General features: G+C 49.5%; 1 protein-coding gene across 1 annotated transcript in view; it reads left to right on the forward strand.

Moving 5' to 3' along the window:
• ADGB (androglobin) overlaps positions 1 to 19,040 on the forward strand; it is a 738,031-nt gene that overhangs the window by 384,129 nt on the left and 334,862 nt on the right. The window contains exons 19-20 of the mRNA XM_030198035.1: positions 8,012 to 8,126; positions 14,356 to 14,526. Coding sequence (XP_030053895.1) covers positions 8,012 to 8,126; positions 14,356 to 14,526 — 286 coding nt within the window. The remainder of the gene's footprint in view (positions 1 to 8,011; positions 8,127 to 14,355; positions 14,527 to 19,040) is intronic.

The raw sequence follows: 19,040 nt of genomic DNA on the forward strand, positions 1-19,040 counted from the left end.
CCCTCTGCATCGTCGGGGCCGAGACATCGGAAGGCTGCGTCGGCGTCGGTGGTACCGGGACCTCCACTAGAACTGATGTCGTCGGACGGTGGTGCTTCGTCTGGAGTGCAGGTGAGGGCTGTCCATTCCCCTGCTGGTGGCGGTGAGCCTTCGGGTGGGTCTCCCCCTACCCTGAGGGCTCCTGCGATACAGCCCCCCCCCCCCCCCCCGAGACTGACCTTCTTCGGCCCCGGCCCCGAGGAAGCGACGGCTGGATTCTACGTCCTCCTCGTCGGTACCGGGAAGCTCCGGTGACATGCTTCGTTTGAAAAAGTCAAAGAAGCATCGACACCGGTCTCCTTCCCGCGTCGGTACCGAGAGCTCTGGGTCGCCGAGGGAGTCTGCACCCAGCAGGCATCGGCACCGGGAGGACCGCTCACCCTCTGTTCAGGAGGTGTCGATGCGCTCCACCTTGGACAGCCCGGAACAGCCTCCACGCCCGGAACAGACTCTGACTTCGACTCCTGCATCGGCTTCCATGTCTTTCTCCACAGCCGCCCTGCACGAGAGTCTCCGGGCCGTTCTCCCAAAGATCCTGGGAGAGCTGTTGCGCCCTTCCCCTCCGGTACCGGGGGTGCTTGCGCCCCCGGTACCATCGAGTGAGGCGCCGGCTGGCCCCTTGCCCGGGGTGAGGTCTCCGACATCGGTGCCGCTTGCGGTACCGACTGCGGTCGCCTCCCAGGAAGGCTCCCCGGCGACGTCGGCGGAGGGAGCTTCGCCGGTGCGGGCAAGGGAGTCTACCTCTCGACGCTCCCACCGTGGCCGTGTTTCCACGGAGTCGAGCCGGGCACGGCTTCAGACACAGGTTCGTGAACTTGTGTCTGATACCGATGGTGAGACCTCGTGGGAGGAGGAGGAGGACATCAGATATTTCTCTGACGAGGAGTCTGATGGCCTTCCTTCTGATCCCACTCCCTCCCCTGAAAGGCAGCTTTCTCCTCCCGAGAGTCTGTCTTTTGCGGCCTTTGTCCGGGAGATGTCTACGGCCATCCCCTTCCCGGTGGTTGTGGAGGACGAGCCCAGGGCTGAAATGTTTGAGCTCCTGGACTATCCTTCTCCACCTAAGGAAGCGTCCACAGTACCCATGCATCATGTCCTCAAAAAGACATTGCTGGCGAACTGGACCAAGCCTCTAACTAATCCCCACATTCCCAAGAAGATCGAGTCCCAGTACCGGATCCATGGGGACCCAGAGCTAATGCGCACTCAGTTGCCTCACGACTGGAGTTGTGGATTTGGCCCTAACGAAGGCTAAGAGTTCTAGAGAGCATGCTTCGGCGCCCCCGGGCAAAGACTCTAGAACCTTAGACTCCTTTGGGAGGAAGGCCTACCATTCCTCTGCTCGTGGCCAAAATTCAGTCTTACCAGCTCTACACGAGCATACACATGCGGAACAATGTGCGGCAGTTGGCGGGCTTGGTGGACAAGCTCCCTCCTGAGCAAGCCAAGCCATTTCAGGAGGTGGTCAGGCAGCTGAAGGCGTGCAGAAAATTCCTGGCCAGAGGGGTGTATGACACCTTTGATGTTGCGTCCAGGGCCGCTGCTCAAGGTGTGGTGATGCGCAGACTCTCATGGCTGCGTGCCTCCAACCTGGAGAATAGGATCCAGCAGCGGATTGCGGACTTGCCTTGCCGTGCGGACAATATTTTTGGAGAGAAGGTCGAACAGGTGGTAGAGCAGCTCCACCAGCGGGATACCGCTTTCGACAAGTTCTCCCGCCGGCAGCCTTCAGCTTCTACCTCCACAGGTAGACGTTTTTATGGGGGAAGGAAGACTGTTCCCTACTCTTCTGGTAAGCGTAGGTACAATCCTCCTTCTCGACAGCCTGCGGCCCAGGCTAAGCCCCAGCGCGCTCGCTCTCGTCAGCAGCGTGCGCCTCAGCAAGGCCCCTCGGCTCCCCAGAAAAAGCAAGGGACGAGCTTTTGACTGGCTCCAGCAGAGCATAGCCGACATCCAAGTGTCAGTGCCGGGCGATCTGCCGGTCGGAGGGAGGTTGAAAGTTTTTCACCAAAGGTGGCCTCTCATAACCTCCGATCAGTGGGTTCTTCAAATAGTCCGGCAAGGATACACCCTCAATTTGGCCTCCAAACCTCCAAATTGTCCACCGGGAGCTCAGTCTTACAGCTTTCAGCACAAGCAGGTACTTGCAGAGGAACTCTCCGCCCTTCTCAGCGCCAATGCGGTCGAGCCCGTGCCATCTGGGCAAGAAGGGCTGGGATTCTATTCCAGGTACTTCCTTGTGGAAAAGAAAACAGGGGGGATGCGTCCCATCCTAGACCTAAGGGCCCTGAACAAATATCTGGTCAAGGAAAAGTTCAGGATGCTTTCCCTGGGCACCCTTCTCCCCATGATTCAGGAAAACGATTGGCTATGCTCTCTGGACTTGAAGGACGCCTACACGCACATCCCGATACTACCAGCTCACAGACAGTATCTGCGATTTCAGCTGGGCACACGTCACTTCCAGTACTGTGTGCTACCCTTTGGGCTCACCACTGCGCCTAGAGTGTTCACAAAGTGCTTGGCTGTAGTAGCAGCGGCACTTCGCAGGCTGGGGGTACACGTGTTCCCATATCTCGACGATTGGCTGGTGAGGAACACATCCGAGGCAGGAGCTCTACAGTCCATGCAGATGACTATTCGCCTCCTGGAGCTACTGGGGTTTGTGATAAATTATCCAAAGTCCCATCTTCTCCCAGTACAGAGACTCGAATTCATAGGAGCTCTGCTGGATTCTCGGACGGCTCGTGCCTATCTCCCAGAGCCGAGGGCCAACAACTTGTTGTCCCTCGTCTCGCGGGTGCGAGCGTCCCAGCAGATCACAGCTCGGCAGATGTTGAGATTGCTGGGCCACATGGCCTCCACAGTTCATGTGACTCCCATGGCCCGCCTTCACATGAGATCTGCTCAATGGACCCTAGCTTCCCAGTGGTTTCAGGCTGCTGGGGATCTAGAAGACGTGATCCACCTGTCCACGAGTTTTCTCAAATCCCTGTATTGGTGGACGATTTGGTCCAATTTGACTCTGGGACGTCCTTTCCAAATTCCTCAGCCACAAAAAGTGCTGACTACGGATGCGTATCTCCTGGGGTGGGGAGCTCATGTCGATGGGCTTCACACCCAGGGAAGCTGGTCCCTCCAGGAACGCGATCTGCAGATCAATCTTCTGGAGTTGCGAGCGGTCTGGAACGCTCTGAAGGCTTTCAGAGATCGGCTGTCCCACCAAATTATCCAAATTCAGACAGACAACCAGGTTGCCATGTATTAACATCAACAAGCAGGGGGGCACCGGATCTCGCCCCCAGTGTCAGGAAGCCATCAGCATGTGGCTCTGGGCTCGCCGTCACGGCATGGTGCTCCAAGCCACATATCTGGCAGGCGTAAACAACAGTCTGGCCGACAGACTGAGCAGGATTATGCAACCTCACGAGTGGTCGCTCAATTCCTGAGTAGTGCGCCAGATCTTCCATGTGTGGGGCACCCCCTTGGTAGATCTCTTTGCATCTCGAGCCAACCACAAAGTCCCTCAGTTCTGTTCCAGGCTTCAGGCCCACGGCAGACTGGCATCGGATGCCTTCCTCCTGGACTGGGGGGAGGGTCTGCTGTATGCTTATCCTCCCATACCTCTGGTGGGGAAGACTTTGTTGAAACTCAAGCAAGACCGAGGCACCATGATTCTGATTGCTCCTTTTTGGCCGCGTCAGATCTGGTTCCCTCTTCTTCTGGAGTTGTCCTCCGAGGAACCGTGGAGATTGGAGTGTTTTCCGACCCTCATCACACAGGACGAAGGTGCGCTTCTGCATCCCAACCTCCAGTCTCTGGCTCTCACGGCCTGGATGTTGAGAGCGTAGACTTTGCCTCTTTGGGTCTGTCAGAGGGTGTCTTCCGCATCTTGCTTGCTTCCAGGAAAGATTCCACTAAGAGGAGTTACTTCTTTCTATGGAGGAGGTTTGCCGTCTGGTGTGACAGCAAGGCCCTAGATCCTCGCTCTTGTCCTACACAGACCCTGCTTGAATACCTTCTGCACTTGTCTGAGTCTGGTCTCAAGACCAACTCTGTAAGGGTTCACCTTAGCGCAATCAGTGCATACCATTACCGTGTGGAAGGTAAGCCGATCTCAGGACTGCCTTTAGTTGTTCGCTTCATGAGAGGTTTGCTTTTGTCAAAGCCCCCCGTCAAACCTCCTACAGTGTCATGGGATCTCAATGTCGTTCTCACCCAGCTGATGAAACCTCCTTTTGAGCCACTGAACTCCTGCCATCTGAAGTACTTGACCTGGAAGGTCATTTTCTTGGTGGCAGTTACTTCAGCTCGTAGAGTCAGTGAGCTTCAGGCCCTGGTAGCCCAGGCCCCTTACACCAAATTTCATCATAACAGAGTAGTCCTCCGCACTCACCCTAAGTTCTTGCCAAAGGTTGTGTCGGAGTTCCATCTGAACCAGTCAATTGTCTTGCCAACATTCTTTCCCCGTCCTCATTCCTGCCCTGCTGAACGTCAGCTGCACACATTGGACTGCAAAAGAGCATTGGCCTTCTATCTGGAGCAGACACAGCCCAACAGACAGTCCGCCCAATTGTTTGTTTCTTTTGATCCCAACAGGAGGGGAGTGGCTGTGGGGAAACGCACCATATCCAATTGGCTAGCAGATTGCATTTCCTTCACTTACGCCCAGGCTGGGCTGGCTCTTGAGGGTCATGTCACAGCTCACAATGTCAGAGCCATGACTGCGTCAGTGGCCCACTTGAAGTCAGCCACTATTGAAGAGATCTGCAAAGCTGCGACGTGGTCATCTGTCCACACATTCACATCTCATTACTGCCTGCAGCAGGATACCCGACGCGACAGTCGGTTCGGGCAGTCAGTGTTTCAGAATCTGTTCGGGGTTTAGAATCCAACTCCACCCCCCTAGGCCCATGTTTATTCTGCTCCAGGCTACACTCTCAGTTAGTTGGATAAATTGTTAGGTCAATCTCAGTTATGTCCTCGTCGTTGCGAGGCCCAATTGACCACGTTTGTTGTTTTGAGTGAGCCTGGGGGCTAGGGATACCCCATCAGTGAGAACAAGCAGCCTGCTTGTCCTCGGTGAAAGCGAATGCTACATACCTGTAGAAGGTATTCTCCGAGGACAGCAGGCTGATTGTTCTCACAAACCCGCCCGCCTCCCCTTTGGAGTTGTGTCTTCCCTTGTCTTTGTCTTTGCTACATACGGGACTGACGAACACGAGCCGGTTCGGGCGGGAAGACGGCCGCGCATGCGCGGTGCGCATCGGCGCGCGAGGACTAGCAAAGGCCTTTGCTAGTGAAGTTTTCCGATTGGAGGGGCTGCCGTGGACGTCACCCATCAGTGAGAACAATCAGCCTGCTGTCCTCGGAGAATACCTTCTACAGGTATGTAGCATTCGCTGTGCACGTTATCCGTGGAGACATCCATAGGACTATTATGGGCATCTACACGGTTAGTGCATGCTAAAAACGCTAGTGTGCTTTTGTAAACAGAGCCCTAAGAGCCTTGTTTACTAAGCTGCACTAGAGCATTACCACGCAGCTTGATAAAAGGGAGCCTTATTGTATTTATGTTTATATTTGAATATTTTTACTATTGTTATGCTGTTAAAAATATTGTAAGTTTTATGTTAAACTGTACCGCTCTACACTGCTTTGGGCGAATCCTTTCATAGAGGTGCACTAGCGTTTCCTATGGGTGTCTATATGGTTAGCACATGCTAGAAACGCTAGCACAGCTTAGTAAACAGGGCCCTAAATTTGTTATTACTATTGCTTGCACAATAATCTGAAAATAATTCAGTTCCAACAAGTATTTAACATGACAAAACAGCTTCAGTTTGAAAACATTTACTAACTACATTCATAATTTGTGTAGATGTTGTCAAACCTGAATCTATCCAGAACCCTAATAACTTAATTTCCTCTTTGAAGGAGATCTCCACTTCTGTTAATTTACCCGTTCTACTCCACTTAAGACCTTTTTTGTAGACTTCTATGATATCCACCCCCCCCCCCCCCCCCACACACACACACACACACACACTCGTCATCTGTCTCTTTTTCAAGCTGAAGAGCCCTAACCTCTTAAACCTTTCCTCATATGAGAGGAGTTCCATCCCTTTAATTATTTTGGTTGCTCTTCTTTGAACCTTTTCTTATTCTGCTATATCTTTTTTAGATATGGTTACTAGTATTGCACATAATACTCAAGGTGAGGTTGCACTATGGAGCTCTCTGAAAACAGCATCTTCAAAATCCTCCCAATACATCTTTCCACTACAGAAATAATGGCTTTTACCAGCTTTTTAGCTATATACAAAACTAAGGTGGTTCCACACAATGATACTGTTGTAGGAACTCATTCATATGTGTGGTGTGATGCTCTGGAAAGCTCTTAAAAAGCTCTAGATACTTCCCATCATCTTGGCTGTCAGATAATCTCAACATTTTTAAGCATTTTACCCTGTTATCCTCAGAAAACATCCGCTACAGATAAGCTTATCTATAAATCATGATTAACTGGTACACTTAGGAAGGCAACTGGGTATCCCTGGAAATGGACATCAGTGAGTGGATCTACTATTTGAGTTCTACCAGGAACTTATTATCTGGATTGACCGCAGTTGGAAACATAATTCAGAGCTCGTTGGAGCTGCCATCTGACCCAACATACCACATCTCAGCTTGCTTCTTGTTAAAAACATCTGCAGTGAATAGTGTTCTGCTGGGGGAGGTCAGAGTCATCTTACATTCTTAACTTCTTGTGTTCAAAATCTAAATTATGTGATATATAATTTTTGAATCTGTGAAAAGGCACCATACAATATATCTTTAGTGACAAATTAAGATGTAAACAGTAGTCTCCATTCATTAATTGACTTAGGGGTCAATTACTAATTTATGTTACAGAAATAATGAATGTTATTTGACCCTTAACATGCATTAAAGTGCAATAACTTGCATTGTATTATCATAACGCATGTTAAGTTAAAGTACTGTAGGATGCACATTAACGAGAAAGAAAGCATTGCAAATGCATGCAAAACACTTAATAATAATGTAAATTGAATAATGAAGCTTGTGGTGAATACCACAAGCTGAATTTTTTTCCTGCCATTTTCCCAAACGCCTGTAGGTCTGCCCTTTTATGGCAGCTTGACTCTTAGCAGTAGTACCATGAAACTATCATAAGAGGTCACTGCACTGTTTTGAACCAATCACTAGCAAAGTGTGGGAGTGAATGGGGATCACTCCTGCCCTGACCCCACTAAATATCTGGGATTTTGCAAGGTAAGCTCAGGAGTGGGGGAAGGAAGGGGGGCTTACAGGATTGTGGAGCCTTTTGAGGAATGGGGAGATCTTTGAGATGGAGGGGAATTTGATGGAGGATCTTCAGTGGAGGTGTGAGCAGTGGAAATTTAATCAGGTGGGCTTTGGGATGGAGACATTTGTGATAGGGGGCCCTCACAGTAGGGGGATCTTCCTTGTTATTTGGACAGCTCCTTTAAGAAACGGCCCAGGAGCATCAAACCACAGCTTTGTGGCCCAATGCTCCTGGGCAGTGTGAATAATGCTGCTTGTGAGGTAGATTACATGCAGCATTATTCATATACTGTGAGAGTGACTGAGTTATTGCAGATTAGTCATTCCATGGGAGATTAGGATGCTGTAAAAGCCTAAATTTTACTTCAAAATTTACCTTAATAAATAACCTGTTTAATAATACCATGACGTATCTTGCTTATATATTTGAATCGTATATGAAATGGACAAAGCACTTGAGAATAATAATGTTCAGTTTTATATTGTCTGGTTTACCTGCCAAGCCAATATATTACAAAACTGTGCCTTTGTATTCTTGCAAATTCTGAAAATGTGTAAGATTTATTATATTGTGTGTAGGATGTAAGAAGAATGTTAGTTAATCAATCCTGCAAGGGGTAGTAATTATTTATTTTTTACACAGACGCAATGTGTTACACTTCACAGCACGTTCCCCTATAGGACATCATATCTACCTGTGTAGCACAGTACCGTTTGTGTTTGGTGAAGAAGAAACTATTATGCCACATCTTGAAAAGGTATGTAGTTTCATTGATAATCATTGACCATAGTTTGTAATGCACTGATCTTAAATTCCCTTACGTTTTTTGTGTCCAAAGAAGATGTTAAAAAGAAAGTAGCTTAGATTCAAGAAAATAGCTTACAAATAGTTAAAATGTTTCTTTATTAACCAACAACAACAACAATCATTTCTAAAGCGCTACTAGGGTTACGCAGCGCTGTACAATTCAAACATAGAAGGACAGTCCCTGCTCAAAGAGCTTACAATCTAAAAGACAAGAGAACAAACTAAAGACAAGTGTTATAACTCACACACTCTGTTGGCTAAGAGACTTGTGAAAAATGAGCAAACTACCAATTATTCCTCACTATTTTTCAATGATAAAATTCCAGTCTTTCACACTTCAGTGTTAAACAGAGAGAATCAATTTTCAAAAGAGGAAAAGACTTCAGTATAACAGTCACCTATTAGATTTTTAGGCTAAACTGTATTTACCATCATGTAGAGTGTGGCCCGACAAAGTTAAAAGTGATTGTTCTTTGATGCCGTACCAGCAATATATATATAATGGATATTTGAAAATAAAGTTAAAAATAAAAATATATAAAAATTTGAAATAATATTTAGGGAGGTGGAGGTTTTTATGACTGAATATGCAGGTTTAGGGGTGACTAGTGCTGGTATCTTGGGAATGGTGATATTGAGACTGCTATTGCTGTCCTAGTTTTATCCTGATAATTATCTAGAAACATAGAAACATGACAGCAGATAAAGGCCAAATGGCCCTTCCAATCTTCCCATTCTCTGCATCTACTCGTTTCCCTAAGAGATCCCACATGCCTGTCTCATGCTTTCTTAAATTCAGACACAGTCCTTTCTCCACCACTTCCACTGGGAGGCTGTTCTATGCATCCACCACCCTTTCCATGAAAAAACTATTTCCTTAGATTGCTTCTGTGCCTATAACCTCTTAACTTCATACTATGCCCTCTTATTCTAGAGTTTCCTTCATTTTAAAAATGGTCATCTCCTGTACATTAATGCCACAGAGATATTTAAACATCTCTATCATATCCTCTCACTCTCACCTTTCTTCCAGAATATATACATTGAGATCTATATGATCACCCCCAAGTTTCGCTTTTCTTTCATACACAGAAATACTTCACCCCTATACTATTCCATTCCCAGTGGCGTAGGAAGGGGGGGGTGGGAGGGGCAGTCCGCCCCGGGTGCACAAGCTCGGGGGGTGCCGGCCCCGCTGGTTCCCTGCTCCCTCTGCCCCAGAACAGGTTACTTCCTGTTCCGGGGCAGAGAGAGCAGGGAACCAGCGGGGCTGAGTCCGCTCGTTCCCTCCCTGTTGTGTTTCCGGTAGTCCATGAGGTAGTGGCCATTTTTGTAAGCCAGTTTTAGATCCCTTCCATGTGTTAGCCATGTTAGAGAACTTAGTTATTACCTTGAATGTGGCTGAAAGAGGGCATTGTACAGCATTCTGCCAGCTCTGACCTACTGCTAATCTCACTACCAGGGAGACTCGTTGCCAGTGGTGGGGCACAACCTCTGATCTGCAGTTAACTGTGAGTAAGCGTGCTTATTCCAATAAAGGATGTTTTCGGAGAGATTAGTCTTCAGGTGTAAACTGGTGTGCCAATGTTATATAGCAGTAACAAGTCCTAGAGGCCTGCGTGTATGCAGGTCCCTGGAGCACTTTTAGTGGGTACCGCAGTGCACTTCAGCCAGGTGGACCCAGGCCCATCCCCCCCCACCTGTAACAGTTGTTCTCCGAGGACAAGCAGGCTGCTTGTTCTCACGACTGGGTGACGTCCGCGGCAGCCCCCACCAACCGGAAAAGGCTTCGCGGGACGGTCGGCACGCAGGGCACGGCCACCGCGCATGCGCGGCCGTCTTCCCGCCCGTGCGCGACCGCTCCCGCCAGTTCCTTTTTTTCCGCGTCTGGAGAGAGTCGTGCTTTGCCGCTCTCTCTGCTTTCAGCCGCCGGAAAGTCGATCGCGTTTACGCGGATCGTTGTGTTTTCTATTTAATTTTTTGTTACCGCCGGTTTTCCCTTTTCTTTCTTTTTCCAAAAAAAAAAAAAAAAAAAAAAAACCTGAGCGTGTGGAGCACGCGCTCCCTTTTTCCCTCGTTTCCAGCGGGGACGCCGCGTTGCGGCCTAGTGGCCGCACGGTCGTTTTCTTTTTCGAGGTGTGATTTTCGCCACCATTGACGACTTTGACTTCGCCGACGCGATTTTTCCGTCGATGTCCTCGAAGGTCCCGAGTGGATTTAAAAAGTGTGGTCGCTGCGGCCGGCCGATCTCGCAGACCGACACCCACGCTTGGTGCCTCCAGTGCCTCGGGCCGGAGCACAATATCAAGTCGTGTTCCCTGTGTCTCGGTCTCCGGAAACGGACTCAGGTTGCGAGGCAAGTTCTGCGGGACCGTTTTTTTGGAACTTGCGCCGGCCCCTCGACGTCGACCTCGACGGCATCGGTATCGACGCCCGGTCCTTCGGTACCGGTATCGATGCCCGAGACATCGGCACCGATGGCATCGACCCCAGGAGAACAGGTCCCGTCGGCCCGCCGGTCCGCCGGCGAGGGTGGAGGTGAGCGGGACTACTGCCAAGCCGCGGACAAGGTGACAAACCATTGCCGCATTTCATTATAAAGGAATGTGAGCTCTACTTCCACGGGCACTGCGGGATCTGCTTGCAAGTCTCCACTCGCTGCCATCTTGCCGGCCAGACTTGAGCCTGTTCTCGAGCGCAGAATCACCACAACTTTCTCTGCCGTCAGACACCAATGAGCAGACATCCAAAAAAACAGCAAAGTTCTGCATCCCACAGCGCCGTACTTCTTTGAAAAACAGTAAGTAAACATGTACTGTACATCTCTTGCCCCCAGGAAGTCCATGAGCTTGTGGCTTAAGCTGTCATCTCTAAGTATGGCGTCACTTCCTCTCCCACGTCTCCCTTTTTAATGTGAATTAGACTGAGGAAGAATGACAGAGAAAGAGAGGGGAGGAAAAACAAATTTGCCCATGTCTTGTGTCACCCTGGCTTCTTGAGGAAATTGTGTGGTTTTCTGCTCAGCATTAGTAACGTGAGCACAGCTGTAGGGTGAAAATAAGTAATTAGGGCAATAATTATTCCCTGATAATACTTATTACAAGGTTCCCGCTCAGTCTAGGGGATATTATAAAGGAACCTTGGAGCTGGCACCCTGCCAGTGTTTTGTTCCCCGCCAAAGAACCAAAGCCACGTCACAGATGATAATTATTATTATTTATTACAGGTAGAAAAATAGAAACACACTGCAATAGCTTATATGCAATATAATATCTCTTACTGATATGCACACTAACAAAATATATTGTCTAACTACACTCTGATTATCCTGAGACTACGTACAGTAATGATTAGAACAGTACAAATGATATCCTAATGATCCTTATGAAAACTTATCACATTTTATGCAAAATACACATTAGCAGCTGTCCCTGACCAAGAGCTGACATAAACCAGTCGTACTTAGATAAAACCACTGCCTAACCCCAGACTAGGAAATATATCACTGTGATCTTACCACGCTGTCCTGATGACGGCTTCAGATAAGACCGGAGCAGAATCTCCCCAGACGCTATCTCAGCTGTCTGTGTCTTATGTAGTGCAGGTCTTTCTCAGCAAACAAGCAGGTTCCCGTCTCTCCTTTGGTTATCAGAGCCAATATCTCAGCCACAGGTATTTGCACCAGTTATGCAGGTCACAAGGTTGGTATCATACAGTCTCTAGCTCACCCCGAGCCTTGCTGGATTTCTCAGGTCCTTCACAGGTACTCCTCCTCCGAGGGTCTCCGACTAACTAACCTCTCTCCCTCTCCCTGCGTTCTTCCAGACCTCTCTGTCGGGTGATAGCCTGGACCAATTAGCCTCTCGTACAGTCCAGTGCATGGGCAAGAAGAGTTCTTTGTTTTGTGACTTTGGAGATGGTAACTTCTGGTGCCATGAGTATGACTTCCTTCCCAGCGTCTCAGAGATAGAAGGGGGATGGTTGGAACACAGAATGTCCTTGGCTTCAGCAAGCCTGTCAGTGATTTTCCACAAGCTGAAGCTGGATCTTGCTGACACAGAGATGTGCAGGTCAGAGGGTTGCAGCGGCCATCTTATTGTACCAAGATGTCATAGGCTTGTATAGGCCAAGACCAGCTCAGGCTAGATCACAGGGAAATACCCCTACATAGCTCAGTTCTTCATTTGGTTCGCCGAATCTGACCATTGCACTTGGGGGGCAGCTCTTCCTTAACATTGGAGAGGCCATTCTGCTTCCTCTGGGCTCCAAGGCATTTGATGGTGCCTCTGTCTTGTTGTGTCCGGAATGTGCCGCTTTGAGTTTTTTCCCTCCAGTCTCGGCTTGGTTCTTCAGCTGAACCATCCTCACTGGTCACACTGCACAGAGGGATAGCTCATCCGCTGCAAGGAAGTTGACCCTCACCCTCCAGATCCCTAGGGTACCGGCATTGCCCTGGTCCTGCATCCCGATGTTCAATACAAATTGATGGCAGGGAGTCCATCTCTGATGGTCACCTGGTCATGCGCCTTGCAGTCCAAACCAGTGGCGCCTCAGCTCTTCCCTGTTTGGGAGCTTTGGGTACAAGATATCATCTTTGGCTGGATTAGACTTGATCCGTCTAGGGTAGCAAGAGCTCTCTGTAGTGCTGCCTTCCTAGTTGGTGGCCCGACATGGTTCAGTGCGGGTTAAAGATACCATCCATGGCAGGATTAGGTTCGATCCAGCTAGGGTAGCAAGAGCTTTCTGCAGTGCTGTTTTCCTAGTTGGCTGCCTGACTTGGTTCAATGCAACTCAATGGTAGGGATATCATCTCCTCCGTCATCCGCATGGTTGTGAGCCTTACTGTCAGGACCGGTGGCTTCTCAGCCCTTCCGTCAATCGGGAGCTTCGGGTTCAAGCTTTTATCCATGGCTGGATTAGGCTCGATCCAGTGGATTAGGCTGCTTACTGCAGTGCTGTCTTCCTAGTCACTGGCCACCAGAATTGAGACATCCAGGTGGGAATGTGTACAATTCCAGTATTCGCCTTTAAAAAAAAAAAAGTAGCAGTGTAATGATTATGTGCAACCATTCCAAATTTACACATGTGCATTTACATTCCTGTGGCATAAATGTGCATGCTTAAATTTTTGGTGCATGAATAGCCTTTTACGCTAGTATTTTATCATGTGCATTTACATTCCTGTGGCATAAATGTGCATGCTTAAATTTTTGGTGCATGAATAGCCTTTTACGCTAGTATTTTATCATAGAACTTAGGCACATAAAAGCGTATTTTCAAAGCACTTAGACTTGCAAAGTTCCACAGGTTACAATGTAACTTTTTAAGCCTAAGTGCTTTGAAAATGAGCCCCATAGGGTCCTTTATATAACAGACTCCTACTGCACACCCTCCAGGCACCTAATTGGAAATCCCAGTTATAGAATTGTCCCCAATGAGGATGCTTGTATACCAGGTGTCTATGTGCCTTTATAAAATAGATGGCTCAGAACCAGCCCCAGTAGTGTGCAACTTCAATTGCACACACCTACATCTGTTCTGAAGATGGTGTAAATGTGTTTGTGTACTCAATGCATACATATGTGCATGCATCACAACTCTGCTTCCACTCCACCCAAACTGTGCCTTGTAGCCCCTGTGCAGCCCTCATTAAAGTATGTAAAATCTTTTGGTGCATTTTTATATGCATATGTGGCTGCACAATTTTATAAAAGGTCTTTTCTGTATGTAAAACAGGCTTTACACATGAAAAGAAAAACCTTTATAAAATTAAAACTACATTATTCCAACTAAAATCTTATTACATATTCTCCAAAGGAATATTTTTTCATTGGATTAATATGAGCTGTCGATGCAATATTAGAACATATTGTTACCGGAGTTACATTTAATTGCAGGTGAGTAAATAGGATTTTAATGCCACAGAATTTATCTTAAAATAGATTACTATTTTATGCTAGTTATGGCTCTCTGGAGTTCAAGCAACACGTTTTGACTGCTTCACTGAATAATAATGTACATATTCCTGTTGATAGGTGTTGTGTGTCAGATGACAAACCAGTTTTCAAACTCAAGAAACTAATTTTAAAATTAAATCTGCTTCAGTAAAAATGAAATATTTTGGTGGTACTGCATTAAACTAGAAGTTGCTTAGTAAGCCTAATGTCCTCTGTTCCCAGGAGAGTTTCCGGTTTATACAACAGGCTAAAACTATGATGAAAGCTTTTGGAAATGTGATAAATAGCTTCAGCAATGAGGAGGAATTTGCAAGAGCTCTGAAGAAGCTAGAAGTTACTCTGTGCCCTCCTCCCTGTCAAAAATCCACAGAGCTGACAGAACAATACTTCAAGGTAAACACATAGTTTGTACTCTAAGAGTTCAAGACTTCACTCAGAAAAAATGAGAATTAGGAGTGGATCATCATAGGAATCAGTCCTGGGTTTAATTCTGTATCATATTTCCGTAGGTGATACTGCAATTTACCCCTAGGGGAATTCTGTGCAATTGTGTGGTGCACAATTTGAGCAACATTCCCCATCTCCACAGAACATGCTGGATCATGGCCTCTCAGTCTCTCTCCCACTCTCCTGCAGAGATCAGTGCGACAGGAGGAGGAGGAAGAAGTGAACCACTATACATTGAGTCACTTCCTCCTCCACTGCCAGTTTAGACCTGACTGCTCATATGAGCCATGGGGAGGCCCTCATGGTTCACATCAACAGGAGGGTCTAAGCCAGCAGAGGAGAGAAGGTTACCTGATGTGCAGCAGTTCAATTCCTTGTCTTCCTGCCTCATGATTTTTGCAAGGGAGGGGAAAAAAAGCAGCTGATGCTGGCTAAGTGTGGTATGGGGAATGTGTGGGGGAGGGCAAAGCAAGGTGAGTGTACATTGTGTGTGTGTGGGGGGGGGGGGACAGAGCAAGGTGAGAGTGCCAAGGAAGGTGGGGAGGTGCTGAGCAAGATGAGTTTGCCATGGGGAGGTGGGAGAGGGCAGAGCAAGATGAGTGTGCCATGGGCAGGGTGGGAGGGAGGGTACAGCAAAATGAATGTGCCATAGGGAGAGTAGGAAGGGGGCAGAGCAAGCTGAGTATGCTAGAGGGAAGATAGGAGGGTAGAATACGGTGAATGTGTAATGGCAGGGGGAGAGCAGAGCAGCCAAGCAAGCTGAGAGTGTACCATGGGGATTTTTTTTGGGGGGGGGGAGGGGCAGAGAAAGCTGAGAGTGTGCCACTGAATGATCTGAACCTGGCATACTCGCTGCACATGGCCTTTCAAATTGTAAGCTACATTGAACCTACTACTAGGCTGGAAAATGTGGGGTACAAATGCAGTAAATAAATAAATAAAATAAATGATGTGAAGAGAGATCAAACTTGAGGAAGTACCATGGGATTGGGAGGGGGAGAGATATAGTGATACCTGGGGAGAGGAGGAGGAGAAAGAATGAGAGGTGGGGTGTGTGCTGGTGGGAGGAAGAATGAGAAGAGGTGGTATTGCATGTGGGAGAAGACTTTAGGGGCAGACAGAATTGAGAATTAGAAGGAGAGACAGCTGACAGATGGAACTTAGGAGGTTGGCGCCTGATAAGGGAAAAGTCAGGATGGAATTTCCAGCCTTATGAGTAGAGAGGTGTGGTAGCCGTGTTAGTGCACTTTTAAAGCTAATCAATAGAAATAAAACTAAATAAAACATGGAAAAGAAACTTAAAACACAGCCACCCAACTTAAAACACAAACTAATTAGAAGTAAGCTCCCAACACATACTCAAAAAGAAGAGAATGGCACACATCCTTGCAATATATCCAGCTGCAAACTATGCCAAAACATTTCACAGGGCCCCACAGTCATTCACAAAGGAAAAATATTCAACATAAAGGAGTCCTTTACATGCTCATCTTCCAATGTGGTATACATCATTCAGTGTAAAAAATGTGACGTGGAGGGGCATAATCGAACTTCGCCGGCGATCTATTTTGGCGGCGGCGCAACAGCTGGCCGGAACCGTATTTTCAAAAAAGATGGCCAGCCATCTTTTTTTCCGATAATACAGTTTAGCCCAGCCAAATGCCAGAGTTCGCCGGGGTTGAGATCACCGGTTTTGTTTTTCAGCGATAATGGAAAAAACTGCCGGCCATCTCGAACCCGGCGAAATGCAAGGCATTTGGTCATGGGAGGAGCCAGCATTCGTAGTGCACTGGCCCCCCCTGACATGCTAGGACACCAACTGGGCACCCTAGGGGTCAGTGCGGTGGACTTCAGAAAAAGCTCCCACATGCATAGCTCCCTTACTTCGGGTACTGAGCCCCCCAACCCCCCCTCCCCCAAAACCCACTACCCACAAATGTACAACACTACCGTAGCTCTTAGGGGTGAAGGGGGCAACTACATGTGGGTATAGTCGGTTTTGGAGGGCTCCCATTTACCAGCACAAGTGTTACAGGTGGGGGGGGGGGGCCTGGGTCCGCCTGCTTTAAGTGCACTGCGGTACCCACTAAAAGTGCTCCAGGGACCTGCATACACGCAGGCCTCTAGGACTTGCTGCTGTATAACCTTGGCACACCAGTTGACACCTGAAGACTAATCTCTTTGAAAAAGTCCTTTATTTGAATAAGCATGTTTCTCCGAGGACAAGCAGGCTGCTTGTTCTCACTGATGGGTGACGTCCACGGCAGCCCCTCCAATCGGAAACTTCACTAGCAAAGTCCTTTGCTAGCCCTCGCGCGCCCGCGCGCACCGCGCATGCGCGGCCGTCTTCCCGCCCGAAACCGGCTCGAGCCGGCCAGTCTTCTTTTGTCCGCACTCGGTACGGTCGTGTTTTCGCCGTGTCGAGCCCCGGAAAGTCGACCTCGCGCGTCCAATTTGTTTGAACGTGTTTTTTTCCTTCGGGAAAGCTTTGTCCTAGTCGGGAAGTGCTCCGGAAACCCCCCGCCGGGTTTCGTGTAAATCCTCCCCGTACTTCCAGCTTTTTTGCCCCGGTAAGTTTTCTTTCGTCGTCGGGGTAGGCCTTTTTTCGGCCTCGGTCGAGATTTTTTCTCCCTCTAAATTTGGTGCTTCAAATTTCGCCATTTCGGCTTTTGATTTCGCCGGCGTGATTTTTCCGCCCATGACATCGAAGCCTTCCAGCGGCTTCAAGAAGTGCACCCAGTGCGCCCGGGTTATCTCGCTCACTGATCGACACTCGTCGTGTCTTCAGTGTCTGGGGGCCGAGCACCGCCCTCAGAACTGCAGTCTGTGTTCCCTGCTTCAAAGGCGGACTCAGGTAGCGAGACTAGCCCAGTGGAACGTGTTGTTCTCGGGCTCTTCGTCGGCATCGGCACCGGGATCTTCGAGTGCATCGACGTCGTCAGCGTCCAGACCATCTTCCTCGGCCGCCCCTGCATCGAGTGCATCGAGGCATCGGGCCTCTGCATCGGCGCCGAGACATCGGATAGCTGCATCGACGTCGGTGGTACCAGGACCTCGTCTGCTGATGTCGTCGGACGGTGGTGCATCGGGTGGAGTGCAGGTGAGGGCTGTCCATTCCCCTGCTGGTGGCGGTGAGCCCTCGGGTGGGTCTCCCCCTACCCTGAGGGCTCCTGCGGTACAGCCCCCCCGAGATCGACCTTCTTCAGTCTCGGCCCCGAGGAAGCGACGGGTGGATTCGACGTCCTCCTCGTCGGTGCCGGGGAGCTCCGGTGACATGCTTCGGAAGAAATCGAAGAAGCATCGACACCGGTCTCCTCCCCGTGTCGGCACCGAGAGCTCTGGGTCGCCGAGGGATTCGGCACCCAGCAGGCATCGGCACCGAGAGGACCGCTCACCCTCTGTTCAGGAGGTGTCGATGCGCTCCGCTCTGGACAGCCCGGAACAGCCTCCACGCCCGGAACAGGTACTGACGTCGACGCCTGCATCGACCTCTCAGCCTTTCTCTGCAGCCGCTCTAAACGAGAGCCTCCGGGCCGTTCTCCCAGAGATTCTGGGAGAGCTGTTGCGCCCTACCCCTCCGGTACCGGCGGTGCTTGCGCCACCGGTACCGTCGAGCGTGGCGCCGGCTGGCCCATCGCCCAGGTTGAGGTCCCCGACGTCGGTACCGCGTGCGGTACCGACCGCGGCCACCTCCCAGGAAGGCTCCCCGACTACGTCGGCGGAGGGAGCTTCGCCGATGCGGGCGAGGGAGTCTACCTCTCGACGCCCCCATCGTGGACGGGGTTCCACGGAGTCGAGCAGGGCGAGGTTGCAGACACAGGTCCGTGAACTTGTGTCTGACACCGAGGGTGAGGCCTCGTGGGAGGAAGAGGAAGATCCCAGATATTTCTCTGACGAGGAGTCTGGGGGTCTTCCGTCTGATCCCACTCCCTCTCCTGAGAGACAGCTTTCTCCTCCCGAGAGTCTGTCTTTTGCCTCCTTTGTCCGGGAGATGTCTACGGCCATCCCCTTCCCGGTGGTTGTGGAGGACGAGCCCAGGGCTGAAATGTTTGAGCTCCTGGACTATCCTTCTCCACCTAAGGAAGCGTCCACTGTTCCCTTGCACCATGTCCTGAAGAAGACATTGCTTGCGAACTGGACCAAACCATTAACTAATCCCCACATTCCCAAGAAGATCGAGTCCCAGTACCGGATCCATGGGGACCCAGAGCTGATGCGCACTCAGTTGCCTCATGACTCTGGAGTTGTGGATTTGGCCCTAAAGAAGGCTAAGAGTTCTAGGGAACATGCTTCGGCGCCCCCGGGCAAGGACGCTAGAACCTTAGACTCCTTTGGGAGGAAGGCCTACCATTCCTCTATGCTCGTGTCCAAGATCCAGTCTTACCAGCTCTACACGAGCATACACATGCGGAATAATGTGCGGCAGTTGGCGGGCTTGGTTGATGCTCTTCCCCCTGAGC

Source organism: Microcaecilia unicolor, chromosome 3, assembly GCF_901765095.1.
Source record: "Microcaecilia unicolor chromosome 3, aMicUni1.1, whole genome shotgun sequence".
In the NCBI taxonomy this organism is placed as follows: Eukaryota; Metazoa; Chordata; class Amphibia; order Gymnophiona; family Siphonopidae; genus Microcaecilia; species Microcaecilia unicolor.